The 22,242-nt window shown below is 51.0% G+C and overlaps 7 protein-coding genes across 7 annotated transcripts; 5 read left to right on the top strand and 2 right to left on the bottom strand.

The window, feature by feature from the left end:
• Positions 1-62: 62 nt before the first annotated feature.
• On the top strand, positions 63-944 carry BDW70DRAFT_138653 (uncharacterized protein). Its single transcript, XM_073737263.1, has one exon. The coding sequence runs from the start codon at positions 168-170 to the stop codon at positions 837-839; it is 672 nt and encodes a 223-aa protein (XP_073594869.1). The 5' UTR covers positions 63-167; the 3' UTR covers positions 840-944.
• csmB (putative chitin synthase) lies at positions 945-6,946 on the bottom strand. The gene is made up of 4 exons (XM_073737262.1): positions 6,206-6,946; positions 2,601-6,158; positions 1,275-2,554; positions 945-1,217 (listed from the first exon to the last, which is right to left on the bottom strand). Exons 1-4 carry the CDS (start codon positions 6,490-6,492, stop codon positions 1,120-1,122), a joined length of 5,223 nt encoding a protein of 1,740 aa, XP_073594868.1. The 5' UTR covers positions 6,493-6,946; the 3' UTR covers positions 945-1,119.
• Positions 6,947-7,513: 567 nt separating this feature from the next.
• Positions 7,514-8,222, top strand: BDW70DRAFT_138651 (uncharacterized protein). Its single transcript, XM_073737261.1, has one exon. It carries the CDS (start codon positions 7,688-7,690, stop codon positions 7,925-7,927), a length of 240 nt encoding a protein of 79 aa, XP_073594867.1. The 5' UTR covers positions 7,514-7,687; the 3' UTR covers positions 7,928-8,222.
• A 615-nt stretch (positions 8,223-8,837) lies between these two features.
• Positions 8,838-14,988, top strand: chsE (chitin synthase class Va). Its single transcript, XM_073744704.1, has 4 exons — positions 8,838-9,122; positions 9,180-9,368; positions 9,424-14,645; positions 14,707-14,988. The coding sequence occupies exons 1-4, from the start codon at positions 9,010-9,012 to the stop codon at positions 14,736-14,738; spliced, it is 5,556 nt and encodes a 1,851-aa protein (XP_073594866.1). The 5' UTR covers positions 8,838-9,009; the 3' UTR covers positions 14,739-14,988.
• A 53-nt stretch (positions 14,989-15,041) lies between these two features.
• Positions 15,042-17,086, bottom strand: BDW70DRAFT_161112 (heme peroxidase; the record flags this gene model as incomplete). Its single annotated transcript, XM_073740946.1, has 9 exons — positions 15,042-15,548; positions 15,601-15,797; positions 15,873-15,999; positions 16,059-16,128; positions 16,187-16,391; positions 16,457-16,492; positions 16,551-16,688; positions 16,742-16,915; positions 16,993-17,086. The coding sequence occupies 9 exons, from the start codon at positions 17,084-17,086 to the stop codon at positions 15,042-15,044; spliced, it is 1,548 nt and encodes a 515-aa protein (XP_073594865.1).
• Positions 17,087-18,481: 1,395 nt separating this feature from the next.
• On the top strand, positions 18,482-19,714 carry BDW70DRAFT_138644 (uncharacterized protein). The gene is made up of 2 exons (XM_073737260.1): positions 18,482-18,618; positions 18,685-19,714. Exon 2 carries the CDS (start codon positions 18,925-18,927, stop codon positions 19,234-19,236), a length of 312 nt encoding a protein of 103 aa, XP_073594864.1. The 5' UTR covers positions 18,482-18,618; positions 18,685-18,924; the 3' UTR covers positions 19,237-19,714.
• Positions 19,715-19,735: 21 nt separating this feature from the next.
• BDW70DRAFT_138640 (Zn(II)2Cys6 transcription factor) lies at positions 19,736-22,226 on the top strand. The gene is made up of 4 exons (XM_073737259.1): positions 19,736-19,856; positions 19,926-20,465; positions 20,530-20,673; positions 20,727-22,226. Exons 1-4 carry the CDS (start codon positions 19,797-19,799, stop codon positions 21,546-21,548), a joined length of 1,566 nt encoding a protein of 521 aa, XP_073594863.1. The 5' UTR covers positions 19,736-19,796; the 3' UTR covers positions 21,549-22,226.
• Positions 22,227-22,242: the final 16 nt, after the last annotated feature.

Genomic DNA, 22,242 nt, shown 5'->3' with positions numbered 1-22,242 from the left:
AGTGAGGTGAGGTGTACCAACACAATATATCAATCTTGTTACACTTCACCAACAGTTCACAAAACAAACACCCCCCTACCTTATCAAGTCATCCCCCAATCCCCTTTCCTACATTTGCGTTCAGTATACTACGTTACTCAACGAACGAACCAACCCCCAAAATCAAGATGTCCCCCACGCCCGCTATAATCACAGACCCCCGATCCGCCCCTCAAAATCTCACCGCGACCTCGACCTCAGCCTCGGATTCGAACGCCAACACCGACCGAGACCCTGTCTCTGACACACTCGACCCGCGCACCCTCGCAACATCCGCCTTCACTGCCTCTCTTCACTCCCTCGGCCAAAACTACACCAGTGCGCTCGTCGATCGAGCCCAGAACCTCCACTCTAATGCCCAGGCCCTGAAGAACCAAGAAGCGCAGCTAGCGCGACACACCGAAAACCTGCGTAAGCAGAACGACGCTTGGGAGAATATTGCAGATGAGGGACGGAACGCGTTGAAGGAGATTGGCGACGTGCAGAATTGGGCGGAGATGATTGAGCGCGATTTACTTGTTGTTGAGGATGTTGTAGGGGTTTTGGAGCGGGAGTTGGAGGAAGAAGAGGAGAGGGGTAGCTTGGACGAGGATGGGGATCTCAGAATGGAAGGGGCTGAAGGGGGTCATGGTAGAGAGCTTGATCATGGCGGGAACATGGCCAACGGGGTTGCGAATGTGAATGTGAAGGTGAATGGGAAGGTTGATAGAAAGGATGGAGAAGAGGATGGAAACGACAAGAATGGAAGGGGGAAACAGACACCGCCAGAGAAGAAGGGATGGTTGTCTTGGTTGTGGTGATTTGTTCATTTATTAAAACACACCGTGACGAGATATGACTTACGACGATGACCATGAATGAGTATTATGACGAAGTCAATGCTTTAGTCAGATACATGTCAATGAGTGTCACTTCAAGTACCAGTATTAGTATTGTACGGTGTAGAGGTAGAGGTATTTGCTCGCTGATAAATACAGTTCAAGATACATGCAAAAAAGAGCAACATCCCAAACGCCATGCCATGTATACCTTGCTTGCTCGCTCGGTGAAACAAATTGTTAAACAAATTGTTATGTGAAATCACATATTCGCCAACTCATTATCAATCTGACGGTCGAGGAACGTTCGTTTGTCGCCAACAAGTGTCGTCTGAAGTCGTTGCTCAACAAGAGCGCGAACTATTGCAGGTTAGTTTGCTTGCGATGAGACAGGGACGGAGAAGAAAAAACACTTACCCTGCTTCTTGGTAACTGTGTCGAGGTCGACCTCTGCGAGACAGCTCCGGATCGCCTCCGTGATTGCACCCTCGTCGGGCCCGTTCAAGCCCGCCCGGAAATCGAACGCGCTGGCAGGCCGCGAGTTAAACCCTACTGGGCTGCGCGAGTTAGGACGAAGAAGGTTATCTGTGCTTTGCATCATTCCGACGCTGTGACGGTTGGTCATGCCGCTGCTCTCTAGCTGGCTGAGGTTGCCCATTGACATATGGCGGGCCTGCAGATGACTGTTGCTCTGGAGAGGCTGGTCGGTGTACCGGGAAAAGGTGGAAAAGTGCGAGTTGCGGTTACCAGGGACATTTCCGCCAAAGGGGGCTGGTGATTGCGGCGGCATGTACGAATGCCGACCTTGACCGGGGAAGCCTGTAAGAATCGTCGAAGCAGGCTTGACGGAAGAGTACTGCGAATGCATGTCGTCCATCTCCATCGCCGTGTCGTCCATGTAGCGACCGCCATAGAAGGCCTTCTCTTGGCCGACGGCGTAGTCACCGCGGCGCCCAGGAAGGTTGTTGGCTAGGGCATAGTCGTCCCAGCGCTGAAGGGGGATACTGCGGGGATCGAATTGCTCGTCCTCCACCGCGACAATGCGCTTCGAACCCTTCTCCTCAATGACCACACGAGTGTTACCCCAACTGAAGTCGTCCTGCTTCCAGAAGGAATACAACGGAAGGACGAAACTGTAGATGGGGTATGCACAGAGATAAATAATCATCCATCCAATGTGCTGCCACTGGCGTTTGATTATGAAAATAATCGCCTGAAGACCGTAGATACCAGCCAACATGACAATGGAGATCATCGGGAAGGGCCCCGTGTCGCTCGCAACGCGGTAGATCAGATATCCGAGGTAGACGCAGGTCGCTGGAAGGATGATTGTCCCCAGAAGGTCAACCATTACCACGAAACGCATACTGAAACAACAGAATCCGCAAAGGTCTTTCAAGGCCGCCAATTCAACCAGGTTGTGGATTGTAGAGTTGATCCACCGACGTCGCTGTGACAGAAGGACTGACCATGTCTCAGGAGCTGCCGTGCTAGCGAAAGCATCGGGGATGAACTTGTATGACATTGTGGGAAAATGCTTGGTCATGAGAGTGGTGAGATATCGATCTTCACCAAGGGCCAACAAATTCTTCTTGTGTAGCGTATCAACATTATTATCCGAATACTCCTCAAGAAGCTTCTCCGATATAATCAAAGGACGACCGCGGTCTGCCGTGCGAAGACGGTACATACAGAAACTGTGTCGTTAGTGATGTGCGTACAACAGTGGGATAATAGACTTACCATCCGGGAAGACATGTAACACTGCCAAACAAAGACTCGAAAGCCTTGGCCAGATGATGAGAGATAAAGTATTCATAAACCTGTATCATTGTCCACCAGCTTCGCTCCTCATTTTGAAGACTCGTTTCCCCGCAAATACCAGCTATGCGAGCATCATTGGCGCACGCGGCTACAAGGCGATTGAGTGAATCCTCACGTACACTCGTATCCGCGTCTACCATCAGACAGTACTCATAAAGTTCAGGGTCGACGCCAATGACATTGTTGATCTGGTGGAAAACTTCCAGCTCAAGAGGGGACATCGGGGCACGGTGGTGAACGCGGCTGAGGAAATTGAGAAGAAGAACCTGAGAGTCTCGTTTACCCCTGTTACCGGGCTTGGATTTGTTCTGCTCCGACTCCTTGCCGACCTTGACAACGACCACATAGGGCACCACGTTGCCTTCATATTCGTACAGTCCAGAGTACACTTTACCGTAATTAAGCTGTTCGTTGCCTTGGCCGATGGATTTGACAGGCAACGCCGGAGGGTCGATCTTGGGATCAACTCCAAGAATGTCCAGGACAATCTTCGGCGTCGGCCGGTCGTTACCACCACCAACAATCATACCATCGCAAATCACAAAAATCAGCTTTCTTTTGTTGTCGTATTGAAGCGCAGTGAGTGAGTCGAGACCTTTGCGTAGCGAGTCTTCGCCTTCAGTATAAGCAGGTACCATGCAGATCACGAATTTGTCTTGAGGGGCTGGACGGCGCTTTGACCCTAGCTGAAGAGCGGCAAGGAACTTGACAAGAACAACTGCGCAAATCAAGATCGTGAATGCGAGGAGAATCCAGTTGTTGACTGTACACCGGGGGCCATCACGGAAATCTGTATCGCCCTTGTAGAACACGTAATCAAGACAGGATTGGGCTTCGCGGAAAGGAGACGACATCAACGGCCATTTATCCGAGACATCCTGGCCGGGGTTGTTCTTGACCAAATCAGTGATTGCAGAAGGAAGCCAATCATATGAACTTTCCGAATTCATCATGTCTAGCGTATAGAAGTAATCCGTAAGATCGTAGATTTTGTTGTGAGCAATAACCCATTTTCGTTCACTGCTACCCTCGGCTTGTTTCTTAACAGTATCCTTGGACCAGACAAGCTTGCCTTTGTAGTACTCATTAATCTTCGGTAGGAAGTCCTGTTCGTACCACGTGATATTGTGCAGCTTGGTGGTCGTATCCGGTTGATTGCGTGGTCCAGATTTATGTACGGCCAGGGGCTGGTCCTCTGTGGCGGAGGTGTCGTTGTTTTGCAGGCTTATTGCGAGATCATTGACATAGTTCCCGCACATCCGGGTCAACGGAGGCGGAAAATAGGCGTCCAATATCTTGCCGGCCAATGGTTCCATCAACGAAGGCGTCGCTTCTGGTGATGTGTCGCCATGCGTGACCTTGGCAAATTTGGTGATATCGTAGACATAGCCATGGATGCTGACATAGAAATTACTGGTTGTCGAGTGCCAGCTGACTTCCCTTTCATTCCAGACTTTGTCTTTGCCTGGGCAAAGGAGGTCGCCGAACGCGATGATGTAGAAGCAAACAATGCCGTTGAAGAGCAGGATTAGAAGAACTAAGACAACCTTTTCTCGCCAGGCAATTCGGACATCGGGGCGCTTCATCCGTCCAACATAGCGTAGGACGAAAGACGGAATCCAAAATGTAAGCGCCCAAACAAAGGCAGTCCAAACACGGCGTCCAAGGGTGACCTCGTCCTTCTCGAGGTGCTTCCGATCTCCCCCTTCAGCATCGCCATCGTAATATATGTTGTCCCACTTTTTATCATCACCTTTGCTACCCAGACCATAATCACCGGCCATGTTCATGGTAGGAGGCACACTGGGTGCGATAGACTTGGCCATGATGCTGGGGGCCATAGCACTCTGTCTTTGTAGGAGATTGCTCTGACTGCCTCCAAGTAGACTGGCGGATTCGGCCATGGGAGTGCCCCCGGAGTGAGGGTCGAGCATGCTGTTACTGAAGTTGTAGGAATGCGTCGACGGCGGTTCATCCGCTTTAAGATCGATCATTGTTTCCGCTTCCCACCAAGCATTTTCTCTCATCCATATCCTCTGATGTCCGACAAATGCATCGCCGTTCGTCCAGCCTCTTTCCATCAACCAACTCTCCACGCCGTCCCTGCCATCGGCGCAGCCCAGTCGAGAATAACGGTTAACAAATTCGTCCACGTCAAAGTCGGCCGTGAAATCGAACTGTTTGAGGCGGCGATTGGCCCATTCAACAAGTCGCCAGTCGCGAATTTGGCGAGATACAGCGCTTGCTGTCCACGCAGCTGTCGGCGCAGAAGTATTCAGTGCTCCGGGCAGGTCATCGCTGGGGTGGACGGATATATGGTGCCAAACTCTGCTGCTACCGAGAGTGCTGGCAAGATCGAACCGGCCTTTCTTCCCAACCGCAATGCCGTGACTCTCGACCGGAATCAAGATCTGCCGCAGGAATGAATCTGCATCGAGATCAATGCCCACTTTTTCCAAAACACCTTGCCTCTTGTCGAGTTCATATTCCTTAGTAGGGTCTGTGCTAACCCCAAGTTCAGGCCCAAACTGCTCCACTGCAGCTGCCATTTCGTTCAAAATGGCTTGCCCGACAGGGGGTGCTGGAATGCCGTCCTCTTTCATCTCTGCATTGATACCGAGGCTATCGTCAAAGATGTTTCGCAAAGCTACGGCTTTTCCGAAGGCAGGACGAGGGATATCAACGACTGAAATGCTAACCGTATCGTCATCGTTCCAGTGTCCGCCTGATCCATTGGCATTCAACTCTTCAAGCTCGCCAGCAATGGCCTCGTTAGCTTTGCTGACCACCCAATCGACCAGGGCCTCGTAGATCCCAGTAATGAGAAGCTCGCGCTCGTCGGTAGAACATTTGTGAAGAAGAATCTCAGGGTCTACGCCAAGCAAATCTCCAACATCCTCGCATGTTTGTTCAAGCTCCTCCTCGTCTACGAGGAATCCAGCCGCGTTTCCAAGCTTCAGAAGGCCGGCAAGAACTGAGAGAAGATTTCGCAGAGATGCTCCTTTGATACCAATGGCTTTCAGAGCAGCCCTAAAGTCCTCCGCAGCGGCAGCATCATCGGCGGTGGGAATATACGAAGGTGGATCGTATGTCCCGGACTTGTTTAACAAGGCATACGCCGAGGGTTCTTTCAAAGCCAAGAACTCCCGTTCCGCCTGGGTCGAGGACGCTGTCAATAGGTAGTAAAAGACATCAAACGCACGATACCCAGGTTCCGTGGGTATGTCCAGCAAGCCTTTTTGGACATTAAGGCCCGAAGTCGACAGAGCCAACGTAAGCGCAACCAAGTCACCTTTGAGGGTGAAGGTGAAGTTGGCGGAGAGAGCAGAGTATAGCGAGTAAGAAGGGTTGAAGGCAGTTACGGCCCGTAGGAACGGTTTCAGTGCAGACAGAGCCGTGAAAGTAACGCCGGGAGTGGAGAGAGGAAGCGTCGTCAAGAAAGGTTCAAATACGGAGGGAGTTGACTGGTGAGTAGAGCTACAAGCGGTCAGCGCTACGTTTAAAAGTACTTGTCTGAAACAAACCTCAGAACAATACAACCGTCCTCCGCCCTTCGTCGAGCGTGTTCCCATGCCCTTGCCGCCAATTCGCGGTCGAGTGTGCCTCCATTATGACCGTCCGCGCCGGTCTGAGCGACGGTAAGCCAGTTGTTAACAACTACACTTGTCCCAGCGTCTAGTTGATACGGCAGGCCGGAGGTGTAATGTGCGTGAAGGGCATTCAGTAATGTTGTGGTTGAGAGCTGGTTCGACGGACGGCCACCGGGCAGTCCTGCGGACTGGGTGGAGTACACAGAGAATCGATTCGACATTATAACCGATTCGAATCAGGATCGGGTTGGTCGACGAGAGTAGCCCAGGGAGATGCCCAGGAAAGCGAGCGTGGTATCGGACGGGATTAATGCATGGAATGGGGTGATTGCAGAGCGTCAGATGCTTTTTAAGACGTTACCGTGTCACTTGGTTGAGCGTAGTAGTTCGAACGGCGATTCGATGAGATGATAGGTTCAACAACACAGCGATTTTGATGTTCTGAACGACGGAATGCGATCGGGCAAGTGGTCGTCTGTTTCGCGGCTTTACAAGCGAATGTTGGGGAACGAAGGTCGTGAAGCAAGTCCGTAAACACAGATTAGTATTAATTAGGCCAATATGTTGAACCTGAAGCAAAGATGTACGAGGAACAGAACAAGAAACTCAAGCGAAAGCAAGAAGCAAACTATCGAGCAGGAGGACAAAACAAAGAGGCGAGACAGAAGCCGTGAGAAAAGAGAGATCAGTTGTCATGCAGCGGAGTGAATCGCTCTGCTTCAGGTTGTTTTGGGCGACTCCGGCCGCGTATTAAAAATTACGAGAATTACAGATAGATTACCACTACCTTCGAACTAAAGAGTCCAGCGTCCCGAAAGATCGACTACTGAAAAGGCACCCGAGTGGCCTATTTCTAGTCCCATAATGATTAATCAGGCCGACCCCTTCTCAGGGTTCAAGGGACCAGGACGCCCAGATGAGCGATAAATATCTAAACGATCCTTGCGCTTCTTCATCCTGATCTATCTGTGGACTCTCATAGCAAAAGGCCATGTATTTCAAGCTTGTATAATTACAGTACGGAGTTTAGCGATCAACCGCCGCTTACTGGATTAGTAAATAGTAACAGGTCAGGGCATGGAGAGAGCTGCGGGGCTCTGGACCCTAAAATAACAGCAAATGTCTCACGGACTTCTCCAGAGTTTCTGGCCTTGTCTCACCCATCGCGAATCAAGCCTGTCAGATCGCCATGGCTGATACTCTGCTGCTGGCCCGCACGAATGCCAGATGCCAGATCTTCGACGGCCTGAGCAGGAGCATATGACAGTTCCTCGCCAGCAAGATTTGTTGGGTGGCCGTGTGGGCGCCTTGTTGTTATTTATACCCGGAGAGCCAGAAGGTTCTAGCCTAGCCTAGCAGCCATGGTATATTTGAACTACGGTTAGCCGTATTTTTCAATCCGACCATCTTTATCATATGCTCCTCTATTGTCTGATCATCGGCACCCACTTTCTTGCTGAGCTTGTCGTTTCCCTCGACTCTCCTCCAACCCAGAGCGCTGTGTGTCCACTGGCAAATCCTGCCAATAAAACTGGGGTTGATGCTGATCATGACAATTCAAACCCAGAATCTTCGACATGTCATCGAAAATCGAATGCGGGTTTTGAATCGGCACAGTTTTTTTTCTTTTTTTCGTGTCCAACTAGAAAGAAATAGGGGAAAGGCAGGCGAGCCCCTTTTCCTGTTCTTCAACCTGCGTGGCGTTGAATGATTGCCGCTAATATTGAATGGGCGATTGGACCGGTCTGCTGTCTCACATTCTTCGATCTGGTCTAGTTCCGTATCATATCTGAGACTGAATTTCAATTTTCAATTTTTTTTCCTCTCGCCTGGGATTCTGGTTTTCTGGTTTTTATGACAGTATGACAGTATGACTATTTTAAGAACACTTGGTACGCGTGCTGCAGGCCGTCCAAGGGTCTTTGGTTCTTCCGGCTGGAGCATAACCAGGGATTTCCCAGGCCAGGGACGAAGGGCTCATATGTTGACATCAACTTCAATAGTCTACTCAAATCAAGCAAACCTTGGTCTGGTAGATCGAGATAAATGAACGGAGACTTCGTTTATTAGAACTAGTAGATAGGCCTGAATCAATATAGAATGAAACCTAGCCGGTCCAGCGGCCCAGCATAAAGTGGTCGTCGACTGGGGACTGGGCCTGATGTTCCATGTTGAAAAATACCGCTTGTATTAGCAAGTTACGGGCATCTCCGCTATCGAATTCCCTTTATCACAGCTGATCCCAGAGAAACGCCGTCGATTGTTGTTCGGCTCTGTTTCTGTTGCTGTCGTCTGGCGTCTTTTCCTCGCTCGTTCTCCAGCTTCATTTTTTTGCTGTCCGGTCGTTCTCATTGCTTGCATTATTGAACGTCCTGACTTCGGTATCGCCTTCATAGTTCTAATCTTATGATCGTCTTTCGTTCAACTGCCGCACTGATTTCTCATCTCACGATCGCTCGGACTGCACTCTAACGCCGCGAATCTCGGAAACCACTCGGTTTTAGTATCTGCTCGATATCCTCGAATCGTCAGCGATCTCTGTGTTACCTGCCTTGACCATATCTGCTTCGTATGCAGGAGATGTCCACTTTTTTTTGTCGCTGATTCAACCGTTACTCGATCAAAGTCTTGGGCACAAAAGCTTGCTCGTTCGGATCGGTCAGGGACACCTTTGCTGCTGTAGCGCGGCCTATATAACCCATTCATACACGATCTCCTCAAATTGAGGTTTCGGGGCCATGGTTGGGACTTTACCAGCGGGGCACACCCCGTCGCATGTGCAGTCGTCACTCCCCTCGTTACCAGCCCATCTACAATCCGATACCCATCTTACCGCACATTTAGCAAGTCGGTATGTGGTAGTTCTATCGTTCTAGGTAGAATCTAGCTGATTTGACTGCTCTACCAGATTCCATGTCGGCCTACCCACCGCGCGGCTCTCCTCCCATGCACTAATCAGCTTAAACAATTACACCTCATCGTCGAAAGGTCCTGATGGCGGGAAAGAAGGCAGTGCTATGGGCGAGACCGAGGACCTCGCTCGGAGGGCTTATACTCGGCTCGGTGCTCGAGGAGAGAACCAAGCGATTGTTTTCCTGTGAGTTTTTCCGGGGTTGTCTCTGATTCAAGCAGCACTCACTGAATATATCCAGAGGCGAGAGTGGCGCCGGTAAAACGACTCTTCGATCTCACCTTCTTTCATCATTCCTCTCCTTTTCGTCCACTCCGCTGTCATCGAAACTGTCCTATGCCGCTTTTATTTTCGACACCCTCACCACAACCAAGTCGTTGACGACACCTACCGCGTCAAAAGCTGGATTATTCCTGGAACTGCAATATGATGCGTCCTCCGTTAACCCGACTTTGATAGGAGGAAAGATCATCGACCACAGACTTGAACGTAGCCGGATTGCCTCGGTTCCCACGGGCGAACGTAGCTTCCATGTTCTATATTATCTGCTTGCAGGGACAAGCGCCGCGGAGAAGGCACATTTGGGCTTGGACAGCCCTATCCATGTTACGACTGCAGGTGGTAGGCTTTCGTCTGCTGATCACAAGAGATGGAGGTACTTGGGCCACCCGACTCAGCTGAAAGTCGGGATCAACGATGCGGATGGTTTCCAGCACTTCAAGACCGCTTTGAGGAAGTTGGAATTCCCTCGGAGTGAAATAGCCGAGATCTGTCAAATCTTGGCTGCTATCCTCCACATCGGCCAGCTTGACTTTGGCAGCGGCCAGGCTACGCTCACTGGCGCAGAGGAGTCTGGTGGATATTCTCATGAAGGTGGCGAGACCGTCACTGTTGTCAAGAACAAGGACGTCCTCTCCATTATCGCCGCGTTCCTCGGTCTGGGAGTCGGGGAGTTGGAGGCCAGCTTCGGTTACCGGACCAAGACCATCCATCGGGAGCGTGTTACTGTCATGCTCGATCCCAAGGGAGCGCGACGAAGTGCAGATGAGCTCTCGCGCGTTCTGTACTCTCTGTTGGTTGCCTACGTTATCGAGAACGTAAACCAGAGAATTTGTGCTGCTGAGGACAGTGTTGCCAACACAGTTTCGATTATTGACTTCCCCGGATTTGCTCAAGCCTGTTCTACTGGTTCTACCCTTGACCAGCTCTTGAACAACGCCGCCTGTGAATCGTTGTACAACTTCTGTCTGCGGTCATTCTTTGACCGGAAAGCGGATATGTTAGAACGCGAAGAAGTTGCCGTGCCCGCAACGAGCTATTTCGATAACACCGATGCTGTTCGTGGGCTGCTGAAACAAGGTAACGGACTGCTCAGCATCCTAGACGACCAAACAAGACGCGGACGGACGGATGCTCAATTTGTGGAAGCTGTGCGGAGAAGATTCGAAAATAAGAACCCTGCTATCACTGCTGGGGCGTCAGGCTCTGGAAATGGATACGGTATGGTTTCACAGAATGCTCGCTCATCATTCACCGTGAAACACTTTGCTGGAGAGGTCGACTACTCTGCTACAGGACTACTAGAGGAGAATGGCGAGGTTATCTCTGGTGACCTGATGAACCTCATGAAGTCTACCCGAAGCGATTTCGTTAGGGAGCTCTTTGGTCAAGAAGCCTTGCAGACCGTGGCCCATCCCAAAGAGAAGACTGCGATCATGCAAGCTCAAGTCAGCTCAAAGCCGCTACGAATGCCTAGCATGGCTAGGCGCAAGACCAGTCCGGCTTCACGGCTCACGTTCGACGCTACACCAGCCGAGGATCCGTATGAGACGGAAAGCCAAACGGGCAGTTCAGCCAAGAATTCTTCGGCCAAGAGGAAAAGCGGCATGCTCATGGGTGGCATGCAGTGCGCGGCCGGGCAGTTCCTATCGTCTCTTGACATTGTGAGCAAGTGCTTGACCTCCGGCAATCTGAATCCGTACTTCGTCTTTTGCTTGAAACCAAACGACCGGCGCATCGCCAACCAATTTGACAGCAAGTGCGTGAGGACCCAAGTTCAAACACTGGGCATTGCGGAAATCAGCCAGCGGCTCCGAAACGCCGATTTCAGCGTCTTTCTACCATTTGCCGAGTTCCTTGGTCTTGCGGAGGTGGGCAACGTGGTGGTTGGCAGCGACAAAGAGAAGTCCGAAGTGGTCTTGGATGAGAAGCGCTGGCCCGGAAACGAAGCCCGGGTCGGCAGTACAGGAGTGTTCCTCAGCGAACGGTGCTGGGCGGACCTCGCCAAAGTGGGTGAGCGTGTCATTCCCTCCTTTGCCGCCGAGGATGATGGCGGCGATGCACTCCTCCACCCTCGGACTGCCAACTACGCAGATTCCAAGGTTCGACTCCTCAATCCTTCCGACCATTCACCCGGTGCATACATCTACGGCGATGAATCAAAGCAGGCATCTAATACCAGTCGGGATTTTGATGGACGCTCTGAAGCCGGTTACTCGGCGTTTAATTCAGGCGATATGTTTCACAACTTGGAAACCAGGGAACAGATGCTGGAAAAGGGAAATGAAAAACAGATGGAAGAGGTCGACGAAGTGCCAGTATCCGGCAGTCGTAAGCGCTGGATGGCCATCGTTTGGCTGCTCACTTTCTACATCCCAACCCCTGCCATTCGATACATCGGTCGGATGAAGCGCAAAGACATTCAAATTGCATGGCGTGAAAAGTTCGCAATTAATCTACTTATCTGGTTGGCCTGTGCTATTGCCGTATTCATCATTGTGGGATTTCCCTCGCTCATCTGTCCGACACAACACGTCTATTCCCCTGCAGAATTGTCGTCACACGATGGCAAAGATGGCCACAGCTCCTACACTTCTATCCGCGGGCTTGTCTTGGATCTTGGAGAGTTTATGGACTCTCATTATCCAGGCATCGTGCCGGAGTCAGCATTGAAAAAATACGCTGGTGTTGATTCCACCGCCCTTTTCCCTGTTCAAGTTTCAGCGCTGTGTCTTGGTAAGGACGGCAGTGTGGACCCAAAAGTATTGCTCGACTACAAGCCGACGAACTTTTCTGGCTCCGTTACCTCAACCAGTTCCGGTGACCCCAACTCGGTGTATCACGATTTCAGATACTTCCGCGATGACTATCGCCCGGACTGGTATGCCGAGCAGATGATCTACCTCAGGGCGAACTACTATAAGGGCTGGATCGGATACAGTTCGGAATACCTGCAAACCTTGGCCAGCAAATCTCAAAACATTGCAAGCATTAATGGGAAAATATACGACTTGACAAGCTATATTGCTGGAGGCCGACGAATCCAAGGACGGGAGGGTGACGACACCACCGGTATTGATACTGACTTTATGGATAGCTTGGTGGTTGATCTTTTCCAGCAGAAGGCTGGCGAGGATATCACCAAGTATTGGGAAGATCTGCCGCTTACCCCTAAATTGCGTGTGGACATGATGGATTGTCTGAACAATCTGTTCATTGTCGGCCATGTGGACACTCGAAATTCGACGCAGTGCCAGTTTGCGCGATACTTCATCCTTGCAATCTCAGTCCTCATCTGTTCGGTCATCGTCTTCAAGTTCTTTGCAGCTCTGCAATTTGGAAAGAAGAATGTACCTGAGAATCTTGACAAATTCATCATTTGTCAGGTTCCGGCCTACACTGAGGATGAAGAGTCGCTGCGCCGTGCCATCGACTCGATGGCCCGCATGCAGTACGACGATAAACGCAAGCTTCTCGTCGTCATTTGCGACGGCATGATCATTGGTCAAGGCAACGATCGCCCCACACCTCGGATTGTTCTTGATATCTTGGGTGTTCCCGAGTCAGTTGACCCGGAGCCGCTCAGTTTTGAGAGTTTGGGTGAAGGTATGAAACAGCACAACATGGGTAAGGTCTATTCCGGTCTGTATGAGGTGCAGGGTCATATTGTTCCCTTCCTCGTTGTCGTCAAGGTCGGAAAGCCGTCGGAAGTCTCTCGACCTGGTAACCGCGGTAAGCGTGATTCACAGATGGTCCTAATGCGATTTCTGAACCGCGTCCACTATAACCTTCCTATGAGTCCCATGGAGCTTGAGATGCACCACCATATTCGAAACATCATTGGAGTCAACCCTACCTTCTATGAGTTCATACTTCAGGTCGACGCCGATACTGTTGTTGCGCCGGATGCTGCAACCCGGATGGTCTCTTCTTGTCTCAATGATACCCGGATTATCGGTGTCTGTGGAGAGACATCGCTAACTAACGCCAAAACTTCTGCTGTCACTATGATTCAAGTGTACGAGTATTATATCTCCCACAACCTTACGAAAGCGTTTGAGAGTCTTTTCGGTTCAATCACTTGTCTGCCTGGTTGTTTCACTATGTACCGCATCCGGTCCGCCGAGAGTGGAAAGCCGCTTTTCGTGAGCAAGGAAATTGTGGAGGCGTACTCGGAGATACGTGTTGACACGCTGCATATGAAGAATTTGTTGCATTTGGGAGAGGATCGTTATCTGACGACATTGCTGCTGAAACATCATCCGAAGTTCAAGACCAAGTACAACTTCCGAGCGCAGGCCTATACTATTGCTCCAGAAAACTGGACTGTGTTCCTTTCTCAACGTCGTCGCTGGATCAACTCTACTGTGCACAACTTGGTGGAATTGATTCCCCTTCAGCAACTGTGCGGTTTTTGCTGCTTCAGTATGAGATTTGTGGTCTTCATCGATCTCATCAGCACCATAATCATGCCCGTCACTGTTGCATACATTGTGTACCTGATTGTCTGGTTGGTGCGGGACACATCAACTATACCCTGGACTTCATTCCTCCTCCTTGCTGCGATTTACGGATTACAAGCAATCATCTTTATCGTCCGCCGAAAATGGGAAATGATTGGATGGATGATAATCTACATCCTTGCTATTCCCGTGTACTCCCTGGCTCTGCCTCTCTACTCATTCTGGCACATGGACGACTTCTCCTGGGGCAACACGCGTATCATTACCGGAGAAAAGGGCCGCAAGATCGTCATCTCCGACGAAGGGAAATTCGACCCCGCGTCCATCCCGAAGAAGAGGTGGGAAGAGTACCAGGCCGAGCTATGGGAGGCACAGACCTCGCGAGACGACCGCTCAGAGATCTCTGGTATCTCATACGGCACCAAGTACCACCCCGCCACCCAATCTGAATACGGATTCCCCGGGTCACGGCCTATGTCGCAGCTTGAGCTGCCTCGGCATATGTCTCGGATGTCTCTCGCCCCATCAGAGATGATGAGCCGCCACATGGACATGGAGATGGAAGACGTCAACCTACCGAGCGACGACGCGATTCTATCAGAGATCCGTGACATTCTACGCACGGCCGACCTCATGACCGTTACGAAGAAGAATATCAAGCAGGAGCTGGAGAGGCGGTTTGGCGTTAACCTGGACTCGAAGCGGCCATATATCAATTCTGGTAAGCATAGACCCATTTAGTTAATACCTTTTATGGGAACCCTGATGCTAACTAACTGCAGCCACGGAAGCCGTGTTATCGGGCAACCTGTGATTTTTTTCGCGTTTCTGCTATTTTTCCGTTAGACGAGCATTAGCGCCTTGTGTTCTTGGTTGGTTTCAAATGAGTGTATAAAAGGGTTACCCTATCTAATATTTATATTATTTGGCGAGTTGTTTAGCCGGCGTTCTATTTGAATTTGATGTTCGCATTACTACTTACATCTTGTACCAATTGATGGTGACTACTCTTGTACATGACAATCTTGACAAGCATACACGAGCGTGATCAAGTTTTCAGACTACCTCCTTCATCTAAACGTAAGCCTTTCTGGTCACCTCGAAATATATCCTTATCTCATCCCTCAAGTCCCTTCACATCCACCTTATCCTTATCCCCGTCGCCATGACAATACTCCCCATCATCCGGACTTCCTCCCCCTCTATATTTCCATAACCGCGACAAATCCCCCAACGGCCTCTGCACTATCCCTCCATCCATTGGCAAATCAACCAACCTGTCCATGAACCCGGAATCCTCGCTAAACATCGTGTCAAGATAATGCATGTTCAACAAGTGTCCCGAACTCTCACGGATGAAGACCGGCCCATGGAAGTGATTGAAGGGGGGATTCTGGTGGCTATGCTGGTTGTGGATGTAGTTCGTGTTCGTGTGTGAAGACGCAGACGAAGTGCTGGACCTGGATGTAAACTGCAAGACCCCCAATTTCGACACCAAACCCTCCGTATTGGCGTAGTGCTCCACATACCCCAGAGCCCTATCTTTCTTTCCATCCTTCCCATCACCATTCTTCGTTTGTGATGGTTTCCTCAACACCCGCCCGGCACTTGCAAACGTATAAACCTCCGATTTTCTTAGCTCCTCATCCCCAAGTTCAGCATGCAGCCAATCTGACAGGACAATTCCCTAGCTGCATACTGTTCCTCCGGATAAGATTCGCAGTGATGGATTCATAGAACTTCCGAACTTGCTCTAGGGCATCTGGAACCCTATACAGCCGTTCCGCCATGAAAGTGCGCTGCTCTAAGTTCGCCGCCAAGTCACCGCTGAGCATGTAGTCGTGTTTGGTAAGGCGAAAGGTGTTTTTGTTCCCTTCATACCAACCAGTTAGCGGATATCGGAACCAGGGCTGGGTATGATAATGCAAGGCAAGGTAAGCAAGCATACATGGAACACGGAACACCTCGGGGTTGTTCAACAACTCAACAACGCCCTTCCAACTCGTAATAGCGACAGGAGACCTAGTATACTCGGGCCTCTTGAACTCCAGCGTGTCCGCTTTCTTCAAACACTTCTTTATTCTTTGCAGGTGTGGTAAATGGATATAAGGCGTAGACGTTATTAGGTTCGTACCAACCAGGAAAAGCACGCATGAGGAGCTTGTACATGACGCCGCCATTTGCGACGTCGGGGTCCGACTCGGCTGTGTTGAACATGTTTGTTATTAGCAGAGTTTGAAGGGTTTACTGTGGGCGGCTCACCCGAAATTCGTCAGATTCACCGGACTATAGTCAACGGTATAGAACCGGTCGCCCCGCACAAGAGCAACAGCGTCTAAGAGAATGGCAAACGAGATTGTGAAGCCAGAACAGAAGCCTGCGCCGGGGAGGAAGGGCTTCTTAGCTTCTTCGGCTTGCACGCCAGCGTAGAGCTCGATGTTGTCTAGATGGCCATAGAGTGCTTCCACTAGTGTGTTGTTAGCGTATGTCTAGCTCTATCAGGTCAGAGTAGGGATATCGGTAAGAACGTACATGCTTCAGCGACTTTCGAGTCTGAGTTCACGTCCGCTACAGCATGTTGTTAGTTGCTGTAGTCTGAAGACGTAAAACAAAGGGGAAGACCAACTGAATGTTGAATGGGGCTTCAGCTTGAAGAACGCCCTCAGCTCATTCAAAGTCGCCAAACCCCACTCCCTGCCTTTCTCGATGCCGCGCATTTCGATGGCTTTCATGGCCTTGGGTATGTTGCGGGCGCCGAACGCTCCTGTTCCAGTACTTCAGTCGCCTCGTGTCTATTGAAGACCTGGAGATAAGAACGCACCGGCGACGTTTCACACCCATCATGGAGCAAATTCACAAGGTCCTTATCCACGAACATCCCATCTTTTCCTCGATTCAAGCCCCCAAACATCCATGTGTTTGGCTCGCCCGGTGCAGTCTTCCCAAGATACTCATGCAGTCCATTTAGATATCTTTGCGCAGACAATGTACCTGCATCGCATTCGATAGTCAGTCAATCACGAATAGAGACTCGAGAGCAGGATAATTCCAAGATGCTGGGCTCATACTAGGATCGACCTTGCTACCGAAAACCCTCCCCGAAAGCTCGTTCAGCCATTTTTCGTCTTCGTTACTGGTCGTCGCATGCCAGCGGTATATCATATTAAACTCAGCCGAGACCTGGTTTCTGACCCCCCGTGGTAAGCCCTCCGAGTCAAAAACACTGAGATTTTTTTTCGCGACTTGACTCTCGACAGCGCGTTGCATTCACTTCTTGGCCGGCCGTTCAAGCACGCAGGAAGCCGGCAAGGAGACTTCGAAGCTGAGCGGTTCAGTCGCGCATTCGACGAGGCCCAGTCTTATCTCCAGGTCCGGGCGAATCTAGGTCCTTTTCGGGGACTCGTGAAGGATACCAAGTTTGATGACGATTGTCGAATTGTGCATGCGGCTGTTGACGGGTTCGTCTATGAGGCTCTGGAGCAACGTAGACTCAGCAGTCCGGCTCATGAGAATAGAGGCAAGCTGGAGAGAGGGAGAGGGAGTGAGAGCGAGAGCGAGGGTCGGTATGACCTTCTCTCCCAGCTAGCCGGCACAGTCAGCGACGGTGTGCAGATTCGCATTTGGCCGCGAGGGATACCACAGCAAATTTGTTGAGCAGTGTCTTCTACATGCTTGCACGGCATCCGAGCGTCTGGCGGAAACTGGAGATGGAGGCGCTTGTAGAGTCTGGCCTTGCACCCCAGGGAGAAGGGAAATGCCCATTACCGACATATACCCAGCTCCGCGAGATGAAGTATGTGCGGGCAGTGCTGAATGAAGGTACGCAGAACCCACCACGCCTTATCCCGTGACTGTTATTTGGTGCCTGGGCGGCTGGCTAACACAAGGACGCACACGCCAAATCCTCAGCCCTCCGCCTCTTCCCTCCAGTCCCTACGAACATCCGGTGCGCAACAAGACACACATTCCTCCCGCGCGGCGGAGGCGTTGACGGCTGCCAGCCTATATTCGTGGCCAAGAGATCGATCGTGCATTAGTCTACCTGGACGATGCAAAGATCTACGGAAATCTACGGGGACGACGCCGAGCAGTTTCGTCCGGAGCGGTGGTTGCAGCCTGCAGAGGGCAGCGGCAAGGCGCCGCTCCGTCCAGATTGGGGATTCCTCCCCTTCAGCGGTGGCCCAAGGATCTGCCTAGGCCAGCAAAAGGCGCTGACGGAGGCTGCGTATGTGGTTGTGAGGATGGTGCATAGATTTTGCGACATCGAGGCCAGGGATGAGAGGCCATGGCGGGAGCAGATGGGGTTGGTGCTTAGTAGTTACTATGGAGCGAAGGTTGGGTTGAAGGGCCGGAGTGGTGGAAGTTGAGGTGCTGCAAACGACCTCAATATATGCATAGTGCCTAGGTAAGGAATGATATCGTTCAAAATCTACGAGGACACTTCTTCCTCTTTCGTTCATTGCCGCTTTTGGGTGAGTCAGGATGCTCACCCTCAGGAGATCACTCACCCATTCGAGGTGATTTACCGTCCTTAGCGAATCACTTACCTCTTTAACACCGACACTCACCCAAACTGCAAGGTACTCGTGTCCCGCCTTTGTTGTGCTGCTGAACAGCTAAACCTTGATGAACTGAAGCTTGAAGATAAAATCTCTACTTTCATCACCAGTGACCGAAATCTAGACAATAACCTCGTTGAGTCAATATCCTCTCTCCTGATTGCTGCTGACATCTCTAATTTACTCTGGGGCGCTATCTAGTGACCGTCTACAGAGTCCCGCCATTGTCGACGTGAGTTTTGCCTCGCTGACGTGTTATAAATTGAGCGACTTCGACTATCAGAGAGTTTCTTCTGTCGTGCCTGATGCACTTATCAAACCGGCCTCTGCTCTCGCCCATGCTGGGTTTCTCTCATACACGCAAGGTCCAAATGCGCATGCCTGAACGCGGCCCAATGTTTAACAACTGCTACACACCTACATATCAATGATGAGCTTGTGATGTCGCTGCATAGGAAGTCTGATATACTTTGGGATTCCCTGACTTTGAGACTGATGCCGACAGTGCGGATGTCATGTCGGCATCTGACACTCGACTCTCCCAAGAAATCTTGGCCGCGGCCAAGGGGGTTTCCAAGGGCGCTTCCGTCCATACCTTTCTGCCGTACGGATCCCAAGCGCTGTCCGGTACTGCGAAGCTATAATTGTCCTGCTTGGTCGAGACCACGAAACCCCCGTGAACTCTATCGGATGGCAATCTTAACCTACCGGCTGAAGTACGCCGGTGAAACGGATATCCTCCATGGGAATTAGTTGAAGGAGGGCTTTAGACCATTCTATAGGCTGTGAAACAAGGGGATCCGAAAATGCAACTACACCTGGAGATGCTTCGCGATGGTTTCATCAAAGCAGTTTGTGAAATTCAAGCGAGCTCTTCTCGCAGACCAGTCCTACCTCTGCCTCAGTCAGCGGATGCATGGGCTGCAGGGTACGGAGTATCCCAGTTGGTGTCCTAGGGTGCAGGAGCCCTGCCTGGTGGCTCGTGCCTTCAGTATTTAGTGGCTGACACCACTGGTGTAATTGCTCGAATATACACTCCACTGGCTAGTGACAAAGCTTCTTAGCCTCTTACAAGTACTGTAGACTAGGGGAAACTGGTGCCTATTTGGAGTAGTCTGCACAAAGGGTAGACCCGCCTGGAGGCATAGCAGGCACGCAGCCGCCCTTCAAGTACCTGCACAGCCTCACCTAAGCCGCCTTATTCAGCTCCTTCCCAATCTCTCACTTTCCATCATTCATCAACAGCGGTAATCCTCCATCCTCCATTGCCCATTGCTCGAGACTAGGATATCTCATTTACATCCCCAGCTTCCATGGTGCATCGCGGCAAGCTCAGCGCTGCCTGCGGTCCGTGCCGAAGTCGCCGACTTAAGGTGGGTGGCGCTACCAGTCGGCCACAATAGTGAGGTCAGGTGAGGTAACTTCGTATTGACTCTAGATAGTGCGACCACAAAAGACCATCCTGCTCCCAGTGTATCCGGGCTAAGAGAGAATGTTCGGGCTACCGCGACATCTCCTCCAAGAGATTCTTCGACCAGACTGAGGAGGTGAAGAGGAAGAACTCGCCTTCCTTTTCATCGTCTTCGTCGTCTTCGTCTACACTTACTTCTTCCTCTCACAGCGCGCAATTGCCTCCACGGCAACAAATATCGAGCCCGTCCAATCCTTTCTTACAGCAGCAGGTCTCCATCCCACTCAGAGACCAGGGTGCCGCCTTTGCGCTGTCCCGTTACCTCAACCGGTCTGTAGGGAACAATCTACCGTCCATCCTGAACACTCCGTCTGCAAGAGCAGCCACTGCCAGCATCAATGCCGTTGGACTAGCGGCGCTGTCTAATATCCACCAGTCTCCGCAGCTCATGTTCACTGCACGTCAAGAGTATGGTTCTGCTCTGGCAGAGACAAATGCTGCTCTAAGCGACCCAAGGCAGGCCACTTCAGACGCCAGTCTGGTAGCAGTGACTTTTTTGGGCATATTTGAGGTGAGTATATGGCCGGGTGCCGTCGTTCAGTACAAGGAACCGGCGGGTTGACCATACCACATAGATAATGGTTTGTGACGGCACATCTCTGATGGGGAAATTCGTGAAGCATATGGACGGGTGCTCCAGAATCATCCAGTTGCGCGGCTCCCAGCAGCTCGAAGACCCCATCGGGCTGGGCTTGTTTACTCAATCTCGCAGGAACATTGTATGTCTATCATTGCTGGTCTCGAGTCGAGACCTCAACTAACTCAGTAGCAGGTTCTTGGTAACTTCTGGCTGAAACGATCTACGCCTCGGTGGCTTGTGCAATTGTCCCACGGAGCCTTTCCTCACCGTCATGAAGGCGGCGACATAGGAATGGACGATGCTCTTTTCCTGCTGATGTCACGGGTCGGTGATCTATGTGCTAGCCTGAAGAACGGTGCGCTTATAGAGCCAACCAAGTTGGTGAAGAGGGCCTTAAAACTCGATGCTGAGCTTGCTGCCTGGGCAAAGTCCTTTAAGCTTACCCGGGGCTACACCGTAGTCAACGTCCCGGAGCGTATGGGTGAGATCGCTGGCCCTGGCAAAAACATTTCATCCTTTCAACACATCTACGGCAGTCATTACCATATATATCCAGATACGGTAGTCTCAGCGTGCTGGAACGATTACCGGTTCGTACACCTTCTTCTTTTAGGGGTTCTAGGCTGGATTGCTGGTCACCTTTCACACAAAGAAGATATCGATGCCACTCGCAGAAGCGAGTACCGAGAAACAGTTGAATATAGTACGATGCTCTCTCAGCAACTGAGCGACGATGTTTGCGCTAGCGTGCCCTATCATTTCGGAGCTACCGAGACATCCTCTCAAGAAGATTGGAGTAGTAGCCGGACTGGTGGCATGGTTCGGTTGTTATGGCCGCTTTTCCTTGCAGCTGAGAGAGATGGGGTGACACAGGAGACAAGAGACTGGATCGCGGATATGCTCTTCAGGATCGGGTATGGGGTTGGAATTCGGCAGGCGCTTGTCATGTCGAACCTCTTGCGCTCGGAGAGTCCTTTATCCTGGCTTCCTGAGCTTGCGCGAGTGGAGTCATAGTCAATGGGTACGGTAGACGGACTCGTGCAGTCATTCAAGCCCCCAAATGACGCAAGCTCATTTGAAGCTTGTCATCTCTAGCTTTGAGCTAACATTATCCACAACTTCTACGCTGCGTTGCCTGGTCTTACCCCTGCATCTTCTGCAGAATCCACATCGCAGCTTTGCGCGAGAGCATAGCGGCGAATAGAATATCCTCACGGGTATTGTTGCCTGGATTCTCGGTCTACTGGGCTTAGTCCTCGTTTCTCCCGTCTCAGATAAGACATGCACCAAAATACCAACAGGGAACACCGCCTCTCTATTGGTCGTTGATTGCCCTATTTTCTTTGGATGTTAAGCCTATTTTGCCGTGGGTGCGACAGTGACGCGACAAGAGATCTGAGTTCGGTGTGCAGGACGTTTGCGGGGTGTGTGGTGTTAGTGCTTCGGCTGGAGGCAGTTCAAAGATTGTGCCTTTGATCTTTTGGTTTTGACGGGGAGGAACGGGGCGCGAAGAGTAAGCATGGTTCTGGGGCCGTTGCTTACTGGTAGTCGGCTATAATGTGGTGAAGGGATCTCCGCAGATATGTAGTACTAGACGATCGAATGGTGTTCCACCTTTGGATTTTTTAGAAGATTTGTCTACATGAGTAGGTAGACATGCCAGGCGAAGGAACCAAATAACATAGTGGCAAGGTATATCAAGTTTAAT

Source organism: Aspergillus foveolatus (assembly GCF_047715535.1).
Source record: "Aspergillus foveolatus strain CBS 279.81 unplaced genomic scaffold BDW70scaffold_33, whole genome shotgun sequence".
Classification (NCBI taxonomy): Eukaryota; Fungi; Ascomycota; class Eurotiomycetes; order Eurotiales; family Aspergillaceae; genus Aspergillus; species Aspergillus foveolatus.
This window is presented reverse-complemented; position numbering and strand designations above follow the sequence as displayed.

What these genes read in the sequence shown, in the direction of transcription:
- BDW70DRAFT_138653 (XM_073737263.1), top strand. Translation starts at nt 168, where the DNA reads ATGTCCCCCACGCCCGCTATAATCACAGACCCCCGATCCGCCCCTCAA.
- csmB (XM_073737262.1), bottom strand. Translation starts at nt 6,492, where the DNA reads ATGTCGAATCGATTCTCTGTGTACTCCACCCAGTCCGCAGGACTGCCC. An exon ending in GACGGTTGTATTGTTCTGAG is followed by an intron (nt 6,159 to 6,205) that starts GTTTGTTTCAGA and finishes GACCGCTTGTAG; the next exon opens with CTCTACTCACCAGTCAACTC. An exon ending in CACAGTTACCAAGAAGCAGG is followed by an intron (nt 1,218 to 1,274) that starts GTAAGTGTTTTT and finishes AACCTGCAATAG; the next exon opens with TTCGCGCTCTTGTTGAGCAA.
- BDW70DRAFT_138651 (XM_073737261.1), top strand. Translation starts at nt 7,688, where the DNA reads ATGCTCCTCTATTGTCTGATCATCGGCACCCACTTTCTTGCTGAGCTT.
- chsE (XM_073744704.1), top strand. Translation starts at nt 9,010, where the DNA reads ATGGTTGGGACTTTACCAGCGGGGCACACCCCGTCGCATGTGCAGTCG. An exon ending in ACCGCACATTTAGCAAGTCG is followed by an intron (nt 9,123 to 9,179) that starts GTATGTGGTAGT and finishes CTGCTCTACCAG; the next exon opens with ATTCCATGTCGGCCTACCCA. An exon ending in GCGGCCATATATCAATTCTG is followed by an intron (nt 14,646 to 14,706) that starts GTAAGCATAGAC and finishes AACTAACTGCAG; the next exon opens with CCACGGAAGCCGTGTTATCG.
- BDW70DRAFT_138644 (XM_073737260.1), top strand. Translation starts at nt 18,925, where the DNA reads ATGTCGCTGCATAGGAAGTCTGATATACTTTGGGATTCCCTGACTTTG.
- BDW70DRAFT_138640 (XM_073737259.1), top strand. Translation starts at nt 19,797, where the DNA reads ATGGTGCATCGCGGCAAGCTCAGCGCTGCCTGCGGTCCGTGCCGAAGT. An exon ending in CTTTTTTGGGCATATTTGAG is followed by an intron (nt 20,466 to 20,529) that starts GTGAGTATATGG and finishes CATACCACATAG; the next exon opens with ATAATGGTTTGTGACGGCAC. An exon ending in CTCAATCTCGCAGGAACATT is followed by an intron (nt 20,674 to 20,726) that starts GTATGTCTATCA and finishes ACTCAGTAGCAG; the next exon opens with GTTCTTGGTAACTTCTGGCT.